This window comes from Gymnogyps californianus, chromosome 16, assembly GCF_018139145.2.
Source record: "Gymnogyps californianus isolate 813 chromosome 16, ASM1813914v2, whole genome shotgun sequence".
In the NCBI taxonomy this organism is placed as follows: Eukaryota; Metazoa; Chordata; class Aves; order Accipitriformes; family Cathartidae; genus Gymnogyps; species Gymnogyps californianus.
In genome coordinates this window covers 13,698,204-13,715,739 of record NC_059486.1, presented here as the reverse complement: position 1 = coordinate 13,715,739, position 17,536 = coordinate 13,698,204, and the positions used below count along the sequence as shown (strand labels likewise).

General features: G+C 42.0%; 1 protein-coding gene across 3 annotated transcripts in view; it reads left to right on the top strand.

The window, feature by feature from the left end:
• Nucleotides 1-17,536, top strand: part of KDM2B (lysine demethylase 2B) — a 119,747-nt gene that overhangs the window by 17,538 nt on the left and 84,673 nt on the right. For all 3 annotated transcript variants that reach the window (XM_050907025.1, XM_050907026.1, XM_050907024.1), the window contains exons 5-6: nucleotides 12,492-12,670; nucleotides 15,597-15,703. In XM_050907025.1, the coding sequence (XP_050762982.1) occupies nucleotides 12,492-12,670; nucleotides 15,597-15,703 (286 nt within the window). The remainder of the gene's footprint in view (nucleotides 1-12,491; nucleotides 12,671-15,596; nucleotides 15,704-17,536) is intronic.

Here is a 17,536-nt window from a genome sequence, read left to right as displayed (position 1 = left end):
GGGAACAGTGCAAGTACAGGACTTAGACTATTCATGGGGTGGTCTAACAACTGACATCAACTCACTGATTGATTTTATTTAACTAACTCACTAAGGGTTTATTTATAGAATTAAAAAAATAAGTGTAGGAGCAGTGAAGAATGTATCATCAGTCATGTATTTTGCTATTAAAATCTGATGCTGTAGACTGGGCTGGGCCATAATGCTCACACGGATAGAAGATGTTTGGCTCCCTTCATTTAGTTGCTGTGTTCACAAACTGTGTTGAAAGGCTTTGGTGTTTTCGTCTCGTATAAAGAATCCAAGTAAAATTGCAAGCAGCAAAGCTTTTAATTGTGATAAAATTTGTGCATTGAGGTATGGCAGTAAAAGGCAAACGTGACAAAGCTCCAAAAACTGTTGCAGAGAGCAATCTTCATCTGGCCCAAGGAGATGATGCACAAGATGGGACCTAATAGATCATTTCAATATTTGATTTCTGTGATTCTGTCAAATCTTTAAAGACCAGGCGGCAGGCTTTGATCTCCAAGACAAAGGGTGAAAGGAAAACCAAGGCTCTACATATCCTGTTGCTTTCTTTGCTGGGAGTAGTTGAAGAGATACCTGATTATTGCTGGGTTTTGCTTTCTCATTAGAAACACCAAAAGAACAGGAGCTGAGCCAAAAATTTCAGTTGCAAATTGAGTGTTTAAAGAAATATGTGTGAAGGTCTCTGCCTCAACTATGAGTTTATAATCATGGTGTCAGTGGAGAAAGATAACAGAATAAATTACATCATTAAATCCCAGACATTTGCAAGGGAAAAGCCCTATAAATAGGGGGGGTTGGCCCTGCAAGTGCAGGTCAGCCTTCCCTTGTGCTGCTGACAAGTATCGGTTCTGGAGGAGATGCTGTGTGCTGTCATACATCTGCTCATGGTTTATTCACTAAGTGGATAAGATGTTAAGGACTTCATTGTACCACACTGAAGTGAGCAACCGAGCTTTCTTTAACATCAGTGGAAGAAATTAGACCTGCAGACGAGTATTTCACTGGCTGTTAAGGTTTTTTCACAGGGGAGAGACATAAGCAAGCTTTCTGAAGTTTGGCAGTGCAACATTTTGCACATTGTAGGAGTAACTGCAATTCCACAGTGTAATGGTGCACAGTAAACAGTGTGGCCTTGCTTTCCCAGGTGGAAACCGGGCTGGAAGGTGGAATGACCTGTTCAGGTGCATGTTCAGTGCGGTGCTGGAAACAGAATTTGGGGAGTGTCAGTTTCTAGTTTTCCTATGAACTGTAAATGATGTACTGAATGTGGCGAGCCACGGCCTCTTCTGTGCAGGGGGCTGCGATGGGGTGGAACAAATTCCCTTATTAGTTAATGTAAGCAGGCTGATTTAAATAATTTAAATTCAGTTGGGACAGAAAGGATTACTGCCCGTCAAGTGTAGGTAACAGCCATAAGCTATGTGAGGCTCTGTATCTTTCATCTAGCTATTTTTGTTCCGTTAAATACATATGCTGCTGTAGTCCCCAGGAACTCCAGCTAAAATGAGAATATATATGCCAGGTACTTCACAGAAAGACAAGAATCCCCCTAATTCATACTTCTGGAAGTAGATGATGATGAAAGGGGGATGGAAAGAGATGCAGACATTGTAGGTAATGATTATTCTGGGTTTATAAAATGTGATTTTTATATATATTAAAAACTGTACACACATTTATAGATGTCTACATATACATATGTATAAATTCCATTCAGTACTGAATCAAGAATCATAAGTGGTGTCTCCACAGAAGAGAAAATTGTGGTGGTGATGACTGCAGATCAGGTGGATAAAGGCAGGAGGGAGGGCGGAGACCATGTAAAACATTTCTTTTACATTAGCATGCATTTCTTCTGGTGTGTTAGCACAATGGTTCCCGAGCTGGCTGTGCAAATGTGTTCAGCTTTTTGTTAGTAGCTACTCAAAAAAGATGAAAGCAAACCAGATAACTGTCTCTGAGTAACTGCTTCCTAGTGATTTTTTGGTTCATTCCTCCTGCGTGTTTGCTCCCCCTCTCAAATTGATCTGCTCTGAAAATTGTATCATGGTTGAATTCACATCGAACTACAAAGCAAGTCGAGAGGCTCGTAGTGTGGTCTGTGGGCAAGTAGGGGAAATTTTGTCTTAATCAATGTACAGTTCTCCGTCCTGTGAAAGAAAATTAGCCGTGCAGATACAAAAGAAGGACAAAGCAGCCACACACTGCAGTTCAGAAAACTTTCCATCATTTCTGCTGAATAGGGACCTAGTGTTGCTTTTTCTATAGAGCAACGCTCCATTTGTTTCAAGGAAGTTGTGAAATTGGAGACCGAGAGGAGTTAGGAGGGAGGCTCATTAGAGAAACTTTGTTGTAAGGAGTGCTTCCCAAAATTAAACAGGCTGTTCAAAGAAAGTGCAAAAGTCTGCCCTCAGACTTGCATCTAAGTCTTGATTAAGATGTATGGTTTTCCCTCTGTGCGGGGATTTGTCCTGTGAATGGGAGCGCCACGTTTGGAAGAGCAGAAGAGCTGAGTCAGGAGTCATTAGCTGCTGTATCTCCAGGAGTCTTGTGTGGAGGGATAAGGAGGAAGCAGTGAGGTCTTTGCTGTCTTCCTAGGGTCCAAATAATGCATTTTTCAAAACGCAGTGGACCAGGCTCTTCTAGGGAAGAGGAGTCAACACTGATCTCATGGGAGGGGAGGTACTTGTATGAAATATTTCCATTCATTGTAAGATTTCTCCTCTTGTTGCTCATTGGGGTTTTTTTGTGCCCCACGATGTGATCTGTGCCTGGCTTGGTCTCTGGGTTCTGCTTTTTTCCTTTTCATGTAAGTGGGACTGTCGGAGTATTTACCAAAACTGAGTTAATTAAAGCATCCTCATTGTTCTTGTGGCTTGGAAGGCCAATGTCTGTGTAATTTTATAAAAAACAACTTGTGAACATGTTCTTCAGCCTGTGAGGATTCAGACTTGAGGGTACCTCAGTCTCTGGATCCTGCAAGTCACACCCTAAATTCATCAAGGGTCTCAGATCCACAAGAGACATACATCTCTGATAGCTGAGAGGAGCAGGGGGATCCAAGAGCACTCTGAAGACAGGAGGTAAGGATGGCTCCTTGCAGGTTGAGGCTGAGCTTGGATGTTCTTCACAAGTGACTGTAAAATAATTGCATGTCAGTGCTATTCCCATTGATCTGAGGATACAAAACCAAAACCTGTGCTTTAAGAGAGCTGAGTTATGTACCTGGCTACAAACATTTTCAAGGGGAAAAACAGAAAATCAGAAAGCAGTGTATGTCAAGGCCAGTGATTCGTCTCAGATGTTATAAGGCTATTTGCAGTATTACAGCAACATGTGTTTGAGATCCAGTCTTTATAAAAACAAACAGTTCCTCCATCATATTGTTTTGTGGCCAAAACTTGTTTTAAAATCTCCCACTATTTTTTAAAAACACTTTGTTTTTAAAATCAAGTTCCAAATGTCCTCACAGTCATGCTGTTGGGACTGCCAACGTGCTTCATGCTCTGAAGCTTCTCTGTAATTGGGAAATCTGCTAAGTCAGACCTCAGCTAAAATCAGCAAGTAAATATTACCACTGAAAATTATAACTTCCAAGTGCCTCTAAGCTAGGATGGAGTCAAACCAATGGTCTACCGACAAAAGGGTTTATAAGTACTGTTGATATGAACTGGCCAGACTTCTAGCTGTTGCATTTCTTGAGAACTACAAAGAGGAAACATCTGGACAATTAAAAAAATTAAGTAAAAATACACTGTTTTATTGAAGCGATTCATTCCAATTCTGTCTAGCAGGTTTCTCTTTTCCAATTACAGCACTGAAGACTTATTGGCTCATCCTTTTGTCTTTGTCTTTTTTTCTTTCTTTTCCCTTGAGCGACCTCTCCTGTTTTCTTTGTATCCCTCTTTCTTTGATGAGGCTACTGTACTGTACAGAACTCGTTTTACTCCCTAATCTCATAGTAGCTTGTGAGGAAGTAGATAAATCCTTCCAGACTTGAGCAAGTGCTATTAGGATACTCTTACCAACCATGAACCAAAGATGATAGAGACATCAACATACTTTGCTGTAAGCAGGACCAGTAGGACTTGACAGGTGGGTTTTTGTTTGTTTATCATGGGATCTTTTAGTTCTTTGTGGGACACCAGCAGTCATGTATGTTGATCAGATAACGTAATGTGATTTTGGAACTGTTCTTTCTCTGCTCCCTGTTTGCTCAGGGCTAGGAAGAATTACAAAGTTGAGGAGCTGCACTGTGTTCTCTCCTGGGCAGAATTAAAATTAGAAACCAGACTTCAGAGTTTCTGAATGGATTTTTTCAAGTGCAGGTTACATTAGTGATTTTCCAACAGTCTGAGGGCTCTACCTAATTTGTTGAAAATTGAAGCGGTTTGTAGCAGCTCTGAAGCAACCCTTTGGGACTTCGGCATCCACCGATATTAAGGTGGAGCAGTGCACATATAAAGTGGAAACCTCTCTATATTAAAGTGGCACGTTGCAGACTTTCAGAGGACATTGCTTCATTTAACACGCACTGGTTTTGTGCCTCTTAAATAGCTTATTGTTTAAGAAGAAAAGCTCCGGTCTGTAATATCAGAAGGGGATGTTAGAGCTATGGTTCGGTGTCACTGTATGATTTCCCATAGCAGCTTCCAGCGCTGGTGCTGGACGCACATCCCTTACCCTGATGTTTGTGGAACTGTGCTGTGAAGCAGGCGGGGAGCTGACCCCACTTAAAAAAATTATTTAAGCCTCATCAGTTTCTTGAGTATTAGTGAACAGTTTGTATCATGAAACCAGGACCTAGGGCAGAGAGAGGTTAAAACTTACCCAGTGTTCCTGATAGACTGGAAATAGAAACTTGTCCCTCCAATTCCAGTACTGTGCTCTGGTGCCAGACCATCTTTTTGTCATCTAAACTAGTATCTAGTTTTTGCTGTTGCTGCCTATTATGTGCCCTGGTATAGTGTCTCTATTCCCTGTGCTACCCATTGCATCTAACAACTTGCTTTTTTGCCATACCAGTTAAGCAAATCTAAATTGGTGTCCTGTTCATTCTCATCCTTCTCTCCCCACTTCTGGCATTGCTCTCGTATCCCCTTCCTGTGTGCTGGCACGGGCTTTGCTCTTTCTTGCAGTGAGGTGGTTCAGAAAGTTGAACTGGCAGAAAACTCACACTGTCTTCCTCCCTCGCAGAGAGGGGGAGGAATATATATATATTGGTTTTAATTTTATTTTTTTTGTAATGCTGGTTTAGCTCTCAGCACTAACTGATGCTGGGCTAAAACATGATGGATGTAGCCTTCTGCCTCTGTCATGAGTTTCCACTGGGGAGCTGTGCATCAGAAGAGTGCCTGGTGAGTGAGCCTTGATCCATGATTAGGGCTTCTGTGCAATAAAATAAATAAAAAGAAGGTATTTGATGCTCCCTCTTTGTGCTTTTTTTTGGCTCTTAGAAATAAAAATGAAATATTATAACACTTGCTTGCCTATGTTTAGCATGTCCGCTGACTTGCCATTTTGGAAGTAGAACCATTTCTATTTTTAGAGCTGAGCTTCCTGTTTGAGCTCTCTTTAAGTTTGTCCTTTGCCTAACACAGTCAAACTCTTTAAAAAAATCTTAGTTAAACTGGGACAGTTTTGCTAAAAACAGTCATGTTCATGTCCGGATATAAACAGCAGTAAATCCGCTTTGAATGAACGTTATAATAAGAATTCAACCTCTCAAAAGAATGTATTTCTGTAATGTCAAAACATGAAAGTGAAATTGAACTGATGTGTTGATGTGGTCACGGTCATCTCAAAGCCTCTGTCTACAAGTGGATTTAAAAATGAGTTGTCCACGTGGGAAAATTAACCAGAACAGCTATTTTAGAATAGCTCCATGTAGTCGCACTGTTCTTCTGCAATAAGCATCCTCTGCTTTAGCTCATCCAAACTAGAAAAGAGCTGTCTTATTCTGGAGGAATAGCACCCAAAATCCTAAATATTTCATGGTAGTTGTTATGCTTTAGTGTCATAATTTACCTTAGTCCAAAATGACCTTCAAGTGTAGATATGCCTTTACCTAAAAATATGTATTAATATCAGCATGTTCTGGAGGCCTGATGTAATCACAGCTACATACATCTTAAGATGTCCTCATTAAAGTGTGGCTACTAGATGTGTGGTGGTGTTGCCAACTCCTTGTCGAGACACCTTTAAATACCAGTCTAGGCCAAAGGAGAGCTGCAGGATTGCTGATATACTTCACACGTTAATTGGTAACATGAACGGTAGTTGAAGGTCTTCTTCCATTTCCTAATTGCCAAGTATCAGGAAAATGAAGGCCATAGTGTTTCTCATTATGGGCTGATGATGAGATTTCAGGAGGGCAGAAAGGCAATCTAAGGGAAGAGGCAGTCTTTCCCTCCCAGTTCTGGCTGTTCCACCCCTGCTTGTGCCGTGCTGGCTCTTGATCCTGAGGTCCTTCTCCTGGTCCAGCTTTGGTGCATGCCTAACACCGCAGTGAGCACAGTGAGATCACTATCAGCAGAAAACTAGAAAATCGGAAAAAGGAAAATATTTTCCTGATATGTTAGTAATCTCCATTTGCTTGCCCCAAAGTCAGAGGAGTGCCAGGGTCAAAGCGAGAGAAGGTCAGGGCTGCACAGCCAGGACAGGGGAGGTGAGACCTTCGAGGAGCACGGAGCTTTTGAATTATCTCAGCCATCGCCCAAAAGCTCTCCTTGATGGAGAGGCGTGCTCCATCCCTGGGAGCTGGATGCTGGGTTGCAGGCTGGGCTTTGTCACGCGTTGCCAGATGGCCCGGGCACAGCTATGCTCTTCTTTCCACCATTGATATTACTGGTGGAGCACATCACAAGAAAGTATAGCTTGGAATGTACAATGTAAATAAGGCCATAAAAAACTAAATTGTCCTTTCCTTGTTGGGGTGTGGTTCTGCGTCAGAGGCAGCTTTCCTAAAAATAAAAGGAGAATAGATTGCACTGATCCAATCAATGCTCTTTTGTACTTGTCTTTTGGAAAATAAAGAACTCTGCTGTTGCCAGATTAACATGTCACTTAACGAAATAATTTAATTTCTGTAGGATTCTTAGTATGCAAAGATGCTCTTGATAGTGTAGAATACAATGATACTATAAAATGCTATTAACATGAAATTATTTAATTTTTATAACATTTTTCTTATAATTTATCTGTTACTGTTAAATATGTTTTATGTTGAGACATTTTAGGAAATGATCAATGGTCTTAAAATAGATTTGGTAGATAAATAAAACATAAGATTTTCAACAAAGTTATATCCCTTCCCAATTTCCTTAGAACTTGTATTATTTTCCTTTCTGTAATAGTTCTTTGTGTGCTAGCTATGTCTTTTCAGCTACCTGGAGTATGCTTATACTATAGGTTAATGCATTTGGATACTGTATAAAAATTAAAAGTAAAATGTTTCTTTGTATATGGAATTTTTTTTTTTCCCCACGTGGTTTTTACTGGCTGAAGTTTCAAAGAATCACTGAAAATTACAGTTGATGTTTTGGGTAGATGTAAGGATACTAACTGATTCTATATAATGCCACTAAAACACATTATTTGCCCTGAGCCTCCTTCTTAAGTCTAGTCCTGTAGCATTAAGGCTTAAGACTTTTTGCTGGCTTAAGCTTTTCCTGTGGACATGCTCTAAATACCTTACCTTTTGTTGCGTGAAAAAAACTAATAACATGGGTTATTGCAATTTGGCAGTTTTACACCAAATGATAAAGCTGCAGACACCAAAGAGGGGAAGGAGGGGGAAGATACATGTCACGTACTCGTAGCTTTACATCTCCATAAGAAAGAAATAATTTAATCCCACTGAAAAGGCTCCTGCTCTGCATCCAGCCTGGCATGTGCTGGGGAGCTGGGGGGGCCAGATACCTGGGCGAGGGGCTGTAAAGAGGAAAGGCAGAGAGCACTGCAAAGGGTGAGCTGGATGGCTTGGGGATACTTGTTTCATGGTGGACCAGGCTGTGCTGGGGAAAATGCTGGGTGAGAAAACTAACTGGGAGGTGTGCGGGAGAGATGCGTGCAAGTGTCCGAGCTGGACTCTTATTTCCCTTTGTTCTTCTGTGCCCTCTGGTGGATCTGGGCGCGATGGTATTGGTAGGTGTCTCTCTTAACTTAAGTTGTTCTTACCCTGGGTCTGAAATGCAGGGAATGTTGTGAATAGCTCCACTTGAGCAGGGACTTTCTGCTCTGATTCACATCCCTCCCAGTTAGTATGGGATATCATAATAGTCTCCTGTGGGTAGCAGAAGAATACGTGCTTTCCAGCTCTGGGAGCTCTGGAGGGATTAACCAGGATGCAAGTCAAAGCCTCAGTCTTTAGGTACAATTAACCCGCTAGTGAAGCTAGCAGATTTCCTAAGGCTCTGCCAAAAATCCTGCTTTACAAATGAAGGATTTTTTTCCCAGTAAGAAGCATAAAGATTAGAAAGGACCAGCAGGCCTGTCCCTTGGCATTTGAGGTTGGTTTCTGGTTGTAGATACTATATTGTACCTTGGGCACAGATCTTAGTTCAGTCACAAAGGGTTAAAATAATTCCCCAAGGTAGCTTTATCCTCTTAACGGACAGGCTTGATAATCATTCTTACAGAAAGGACATTTCGTCTTTCCTCTGCAGCGGGAGAGTTGCACCTTTTCCTGCCGGTGGTGCGCTGGGGAAGACAACAGCCTAGAAAACACTGGTGTAATTTTTACCTCTGATTCACACCTCCTGTGCATTTCTCATATTCTACTGCGTGGTTCATGTTTGCTTTGCTTGTGGACCACCTCTTGCTTCCACTGCTCCTAATATCAATGCTAAATCCACGTCAGGGGAAGGGATGGGCTATTTTGAAGACTGGAGTCTGGTAGACTGGATAGTGCAAGTCTGAAGCTGTTTCAGGTCAAGGCAGGGGAAGGCAGTGCTTCACCTTTTCAGAAATGGGAAATGGCAACTGGTGGACCCCAGAGGAGATTATTATAGTCCCAGAATTTCCCATTCACTGTTCCCCCTCTGGCAAATCGTTACAATATTCTATACGCGAAGCAAAGCGTGGGTGCAAATTCTGCAGGGGAGATCGATGAGAGCTTTGCTGAATGACTTCGGAGCTGGAGCCTGTCACTCCTGAAGTCTCTGGGGTAGACTTGGTGAAGCTGTGATTTGTGAAAGCGTTTGCTGATGCAGGGAAGGTGCCTATGTAACTTGCATTCATGAAGTGCAGTTCTCTTTCTGACTAGAGGACAAGGTTTGCCTCCCTGTTGCTCTCGAAGTATTTTTGCCAAGAAGCCCAGAACAGAGAGGAGCAAATCTCCGCACCAAACCAACTTGTACAGGATGGGCAGTGGGAGGCGGGGACTCTGCACAAGTGATTTTTCCTCCAGATGTTTGTTTCAATGTAAAAAAAATAATGATATTGCAGCATATAGCAATGTTGTAGGATTTAATCTGTTAAAACCTTTACAGCATCTTGGTGACTAGGCCTCTAAATAAAGGGAACAGGTATTGTATATGCTATTCCCCCCTTAATTTTACTGTGGATTTTGCTAATATGTGGGCTGGAGTAACTGGATTTTTTTTTTTTAAGGTTTCAAGTGAAGCATAGTTCTTAAGTAGCTCTTCCTGATTGATTTTATTTTCCAGCTTACATCTCTGCAACTGATTCGTCCCTCTCCTTTCTTGCTTTTGTCTGTTCCTCTTGTCAAAGATGGCGCTAGCTTGTTTCTTAGTTACTGTCTTTGTGATCCTTTGGGGATTCACTTGTGCTTGATGAGTAAGCAGCAGTAGAGGAGGAAGACGTTTCTTCTTTACACTGTAAAATCCCCTCCAGTGAACCCTAGCATCATCATTTTGCCTCTGAGTCACATCTGCTGTGGGAGAGGAGACAACGCCTCTTAATCCTGCACTGTCCAGGCATTCTCCAGGCAAGAGCTATATTGGAAAAAAATTCTGGGAAGCCAAGGATGAGGTGATGCATGGTGCACTGAAGCTTCCCATGTCAGCAGTAAGAGATGCTCTTTTCTGGCTAGGGATCCAGGATATGTTAATCCATGCGCAGCAAGTGATGAGCTGAAGCAAGGAATGTGGTCCGTATGAGGGCAAGAGGCTGCCAGGGTTGCTGAGATCCTGCTGGGACTTGGTGGGCTGCATCAGGCTTGATTGAGTGGCATCCCTTCTTCGAGGACAGGGTGAGAGTGTGGCAAGAGGATATCTAGGAAATGGTTAACAGAAATGGTACCTCAAGTAAGACACATGTCAGAGATGTCCAGAAATCCAGCCTGATCTGAGATCTCTCAGCCGGCCACCACTTTTTGGAGCCTCTGTGTGCTTCTTTCCCTTGTTCTTTACCTGTCTCCGCTTCTGGATGATATTTTTTAACCTCCTCCTAGGGGCAGGAGATAGAAGAAAGAGATGAATCTTTTCAGGAAAGAAGAGATAAAGTTGGCAGTAAGCCAGAACCACTAGGAAGTGGGCAGCGAGCACAGGGCTGTTAACCTGTAATTATACATCTCAAATTTTGCGAGCAGTACTCCAGGAATCATTATGTATGGGCTTGTTTGATAGTACTGTGGTTTAAGAGAAAAACATCCCTTCAAATGACTCTTTAATTTGGAAGTCAAGAGGCTATTAATTCAAATCTTAGCTCTTCTGCCTGTAATTGATAATCGTGTACATTTAACAAACCTGCTATTGAACTGGGCCTCATACTTCTAATTCATCAGGTAACTGCTGATTTTTCTTTCAGAAAGGATAATTGAGAGGCTGTACAAGGTCGCTTCCAGCAAAGCTGAGATCAAACCTAGACTGTAATATGGCAGATCCCAGACTTTGCTATGCAGTCCTTCAAATACAATTTTTCGGTATCTGTGTACTTAACCCCTCTGGGCTGTAGCCATTGCTTTAGTCCCCAGGCACTGGAAGCCAGAAATCAGGCTGGCTTTTATTCAGGGGCTGTTTGACAGGACTTCACCCCAGTTGCTAACCTATTGAGTTGAAAAAAGACTGTTCTCCGTAGATAGTAAAGTTAACAGTTAAACAAACAACAACAAAAAACCCCAACCCAAAACTAGATTTTATGTATGTTATTTCAAACATGCAAATACCAAATTTAAGGACTTTTGTGCTTTTTCACACACAACTAAACTTTCTCGCCATCCTGCCTCAAGGTGGCAACACTACGTACAGTCCCGAGCTCAGACTAAGGATGAAATCCTGTTCACTGGCCTTGTAGTGAAGAGTTTGACTGACGGGCCAGTGGGACTATTCCAGATTTACACTGTATAAATTTTTCTTTTTGATTACAAAGCTTTATGGTCTTGAGTTCCTTTCCAGAATCATTATCACATCTGTCACTGTCATTGCTATCAGTGGCTAAGGATGTTTTTAATGGAGTGATGCAATCCAAACTATCATTCTTGCTGAAATACTGCTCCCAAGCACACAATAGGCCAGGTGCTGTAATTATTAATAATTCCCTCTGATGGCGTATATCGGACCTCCATTTTGTTTTAATGCAATGTATTTTGAGTTATTTCTTCGGCAGTGAAAATGGTTTTGGAGTGATTTTTTGGAAGCGTTGCAAGTTTGTTTGCTGGAATCCTTCTCTCCTGGAAATGAGGCATGTCTCTCATGCGCTCCCGTTCGCTCACACACAAATGAACTGCTAATTAGGATGATGAAATTGCTGGGAGAGGTGAAACCTTCCAGTTGGCCGAAGAGAAGATTGTGGATTAATCTGTGTAAATCTGAAGGCTCGACTAAAACTGCTGTTCAACATTCTGTTGCTAATGAGACTTGTATGTCTGCCACTTGAGAGGCTGAAAGTATGTCCTGTAGTTTTTGTTGAGAGATCCAAAGTGGGGGCTCACTCTCCTATAGCATTTAGTGCTTTCATCTGCACAGATGATGACTGGAATTGAGAATACTCAGCAATCTGTGTAAGGTGTTCAGCAGTTTATAGCATCCAGTGATGCAAGGCAGTTTGCTCTTTATGGATAATTTTTGTACATGAGTAAAAGCATCTTGAGAGGCATATGGATGTTTAGAAAATTGCGGAGTATGATTTGGAGAGCTATTTGTCTTGCATGCCCCCTGCTACCATATTATATCACTTCTTCATAGTTTTTAATGTACTTCTGCTCATGTCAATTCATGTAAGGGAGGAAACTACTCTCTCCATCTCTGTGAAGCAGAGAAGCACCAGGTGACTTGTTCAGTGTCATACTGGGCAAAAAGTCCAGTTCCAAGTTAGTTTCCTGCTCACTGTTTGAGCTGCTCAGGACCCCTGGAAGGATTGATGCTGGTCTCTCGTCCTCTAATAACAGTTTCCCTGCAGTCATTGAGAGTTTATACATATATATAAAATAATATATATACATACATATATAACAATAAAGCCAAGGCAGATGTTTTGAGACTGTTTCTGTGTGTTTGCAGGAAGCCGACGGATAGTGGACGTGATGGATGTGAACACACAGAAAGGTGTTGAAATGAGCATGTCTCAATTTGTGAGATACTATGAAACACCAGAGGCCCAGCGTGAAAAACTCTACAATGTCATCAGCCTGGAGTTCAGTCACACGAAGCTGGAGAACATTGTCAAGCGCCCCAATGTGGTAAGGGATCCTGTGGTGACGGTGTTTATTTTCAGCTTCTTCCCAGTCACCGGTTGCTTTGTAAGAAATAAAACATGGAGTTTAAACAAGGTGATGTGAAGTACCTGTAACTCCTGTCCATTTAGTGTTAGGATCTCATTTTTACCCAAGTAGAAAGCTGGTCTCCGTGACAGTGGAACTTAATTTAGAGGAATTAGGTACCTGATGAGCTCTTAATCATGCAATTTGCACAGATACCCAGTTCCTCTCAAGGTATTTAGGGGAAATTCCATCCAGAATTAAATACCTATCTATTGTTTTTCCTCCTCTAAGGAAGCTTAAATTATCAGGAAGCTTCAATTCCTTACAGATGAACCCTCCTATTAACTAAAAAATGTTCAGGGGGCTCCAAAGCAAAAAAGTTGACAACACATGTATTAAATGTAGAAATTTATACATAATTAAATCAGCATAATCACTGCTATGTCAGAATTCACAGTGTCAGAGGAAGGGGGTAGATTTGTACACATTTTTTAAAGGTAGAAGGCTCTTGTGATTTTGTTTCCCAATGGAGTCACCGGCAGTGAAACTGTGACCTTATTAATAAAGATGATTTCATTTATCACTAAAATGTAGCCATGTGTGGGTGAGGGTTAGAGCATCAACTCAGTAATACACAGTGATGGAGGAAATGGAATTGGAGGTTTCAGAGTGTCTCCTCAGGACACTTGGCAGAGAGTTTGGGCATCGGTCCTGGTTGATCAGGGAACAAAGGGACTTCTCAAAGTAGAATGCTTGTGCTGCTTGTTCCCTCCGTATCTGCTTGTGGCACAGGATGCTCAAGGCACTGCTGGGTGTGAAACTATAGCTCCATGATGTTCTGTTTTCAGACACTTTTCTCCTTCTCATTTCTAAATGCTATTCTAGTTATACCAGCAGTTTTTTCACTGGGGACATCTCTTGCCTATGCAGACAATATAAACACCACACTTCTGTCTGAACAGGTCAAAAATAGATGGCAGCTCTAATTGCTGATTTGTAGAAGTAATTCTTAAGTAGACTCTTGTGTTCTGTTACGCACATATCACAAACTGACTATTAAGCACATATTTAGAAGTTTGTGCAGGTTTTTGCTGTCATTCAGACACTAGCGGACAGTTTGGAAGTGCTCTGGGGAGTTCCTGGTGTTCCGCTGATCCCAGTTTTCCCAAGCACATCATGCTCAATGAGCTTTTAAAACATCTGTGCAAATTTCCTGGGTGCTCAGAACTGAAGAATGCAATTAGGTACCTGTTACCACGTGTAAATGCTTCATATCTGTTTAATATGGCCTGAGTGCACAATCATTTGTAAGACCAGGAATATTTAGATCTCACTGAAAGAGAGATTTGCATTCCCATTAGGTACTTGGGAATAGAAGAGAGGGTGCTGGGGAAGTGGATGCTGAAGGAAGTCCAGTACATAAAGTCAGATTCTAGTGGAATACTGTATTTGTGTAAGTGGTTCCCTTGAATTCTGCAGAGCTCTTTGGGCCCACATAAGGCAGAAATACTTGATTCATGTTCCCTGTTACGTAAAGACTGTGGGTTGCAATATCAGGATGTGGGAATTATTTCAGAATCAGGGCAGTAACCATCAATTTTGTTTTCACATACAATTGTGATATTCATGGAATTGGTCCTATTTCTACTGGCTGCATTATCTGCTTTTGCCTCTTCTCAAAGTACTGTATGTTATCAACAGTACCTGGTGCAGATGGAGAAATAGATAGGGGTCAGCCCCAATCTGCAAGAATTTCATGTGCTGACTGTATCCCCAGAGGATTTCCATAACAGGGGAAACAGTTGAGTTGACTCACACAAACAACATCCTTGGGTGGGCCTTTAAAAAGATTTAGCAGTCAGGAGGCTAAGTAGGGTGCTAACCATGACTGAATTGGACTTCTCCATTCTTGCTGCACACAGTCAGAGGACAGCTTTATCACCAACGCCTAGGATAGATCTTGCAGTCCTTATTGACCCATAAATGGAGGTTCATTCACACATCACGATTTTTTGAGCTGGGTCGGGATGTACAGCCACACTGTGGCCAAACGCAGCACTACAGCCTGCCTTGTTGGACTTCCCAAGTTGACTGGTGTTTTCTCCTGTTTTGAAACCTGACACGTGTGATCCACTTGCATAACCAGAAGGGAGTGTTAAGGATATCTAGCACAGGCTCCATCATAAAACAGACCAAAGAATGAGTCACAGGCTTGTCCTTGCTGTGGCTGTGATGGACAGATTGCAGTTCGTGCTCTGGCACCCAGCGCAGGAGCTGTGTTTCAACGTCCCTGAACAATCTTCAGTTTCCATCTCTTCCTCACCTTGCTGGCAGTATGTTTCCAATTGCTCGGCTTTCGCTGCTTTCTCCTGCCCACACTTCCTAAAAGTTTGGCTTTGGGACAAGAACTTTGGTGAATTTTATACCCAAGTAGAATGATGAAGGAAGTGCACAGTAGGCGATAACGCAATTACTCAAATCAGAATTTGGCCAGAACAATGGTGTTAATGTTCCTTGAAATGTAAGGTATTGGAATAGTATAATCTCTTTTATGTTTGTATTTTAATGTTCATAAATGCAATTTCTAGGCTGCTGGCTACAAAAATGCATTTGAATACAGACAGCAGGTGATGCTGCAAGAGAAGGTGCTCACAGGTGCCCACAGGACAGAAATTGCACCCAGTTAAATTGACTGCAAAACTCTCCTTACTCTGGGTTGCAAAGGACTGAGTTGTGTTGAAGTGGTGGACCTTAACAAGTTGGGTCCAGAGGACTTCTGCTGGACAGCAAGGTGGTTGCTGTCCGTGAGCGTCTGCTGCTGCTGTCATTGTTAGAGTTTTAGCCAACAGGAGTATATCTTACCATGTGTTCGGTAACTAACAGTTGATTTTGATGGGGCTTTCAGGTGGACTTAGTTGACTGGGTGGATAATATGTGGCCACAGCATTTGAAGGAGAGACAGACGGATGCTACCAATGCTATTTCAGAGATGAAATACCCCAAAGTGAAAAAGTAAGTTTGTTTAAGTCTTTAAAAAGCTCTACTCTTGACCTCCTTGATTAATTCCTTTTACAGTTTGCTGAATACAATCTTTAATCAAATCTCTTCAAAAAGTGCGGTTTTATTTTTCAGTTTTGAGCAACTCTGTTTTGAAAATGGCAGACTGACCTTAAACAGTAAATTCTCCAAAAGAGCTACCCAAAGAAATCGTTTCACAAGATACAGATAATGTCATACAGTTCACACAGTGTAGTCAAAGTCCTTCTGTAGGCTGGGTTCAGATCCTTCCCAGGTTCTAAAATACTAATGGCTGAAAAGTTATTAGCTGAGAGATGTTTTGTGAAATGAACTTGAAGTCCATTTTTAATAGGTGTGTGTCTCCCCAAAAACTCCGTCACTGTCCTTCATGCCAGTTTACTTTTCTGTTGACTTTTTCTACAGCAAGATCAAATTGGACTGACAATATAGGCTGTGTTTCTTGTTTCAGAGGACCCACTCAGTGCAGGTTTGAGACCGAACGCAAGAGCAGTTTGTCCTGCTTCTGCCTATCTCGGCTCTAGTTTTTGGGCAAGTTGTGATAGCATAACCTCACCTCACTGTTTCTTCTGTTTCAGTGTCTTCCTTGAAACTTTTTATATAATGATTGGAAAAAGGAACTATTTTGGGGGCCTGAAAATGTGCACTGTAAGTTTCATGGGAATTAGTACAACTGAGATAGGGGTTACTGCTAATGATATAATAGCTATTGACCTGTATGGCTGATGAACACCATATAATCCTGGAAGCCCTTCGCTGCTGTTTCTGTTCTAGAGGCATTTTCTATTGGCCAGCCCTAATGCTGGCGGCATCCCAGGCTCTGCTGTTGAACCAGCCTCTAGTGTTTTGCAAATCGCTCAGAACTCTTTCCAAACTGTAATGTCTAAAATAGATTGCTACTAACATATACAAAGGAGTGTGCAGTCAGAAAGTGATATGCAGCATTTACTCTCATTCTGTAAAAATAAACATTTTGGAAGGTAAAGGTCTCCATAATAGAAGAGCCTCTGTTGCAGGCATCATGGGGAGGCCTGGTCCTACGATACACTCAGCACCATTGATTTCGGTGGAAGCTAAAGATACTCTATCATTCTGAAAAGAGTAAGCTGCTTGTTAGGGTAACTAGATATGGATAGGAGTGCCAAATTTCACATATGCATTTGGAAATGTCCTAAGTGACTTGCCTAAGGTCACACAATAAGCCAGTGGCAGAGCAGAAAATAGAAGCCAGGCAACTTGCTTCCCAAGTGGTTAGTCTACTAAATAACATTATCTATAACCTGCTAGAGCTAAGAAACTGAATCATGATTCAGGGCTTCAGGATTCATGGATTGTACAAGGTAAGAAGTTGTGCTGGGTTTGGCTGAGATAGAGTTAATTTTCTTCATAGTAGCTGGTATGGGGCTAGGTTTTGCATTTGTGCTGGAAACAGTGTTGATAATTCAGGGATGTTTTCATTATTGCTGAGCAGTGCTTACACAGAGTCAAGGCCTTTTCTGCTTCTCACACAACCCCACCAGCGAGTAGGCTGGGGGTGCACAAGAGGCTGGGAGGGGACACAGCCGGGACAGCTGACCCCAGCTGATCAAAGGGATATTCCATACCATAGGATGTCATGCTCAGGATATAAAGCTGGGGGAAGAAGGAGGAAGGGGGGGACGTTTGGAGCGATGGCGTTTGTCTTCCCAAGTAACTGTTACGTGTGATGGAGCCCTGCTTTCCTGGAGATGGCTGAACACCTGCCTGCCAATGGGAATTAGTGAATGAATTCCTTAGTTTGCTTTGCTTGCACGCATGGCTTTTGCTTTA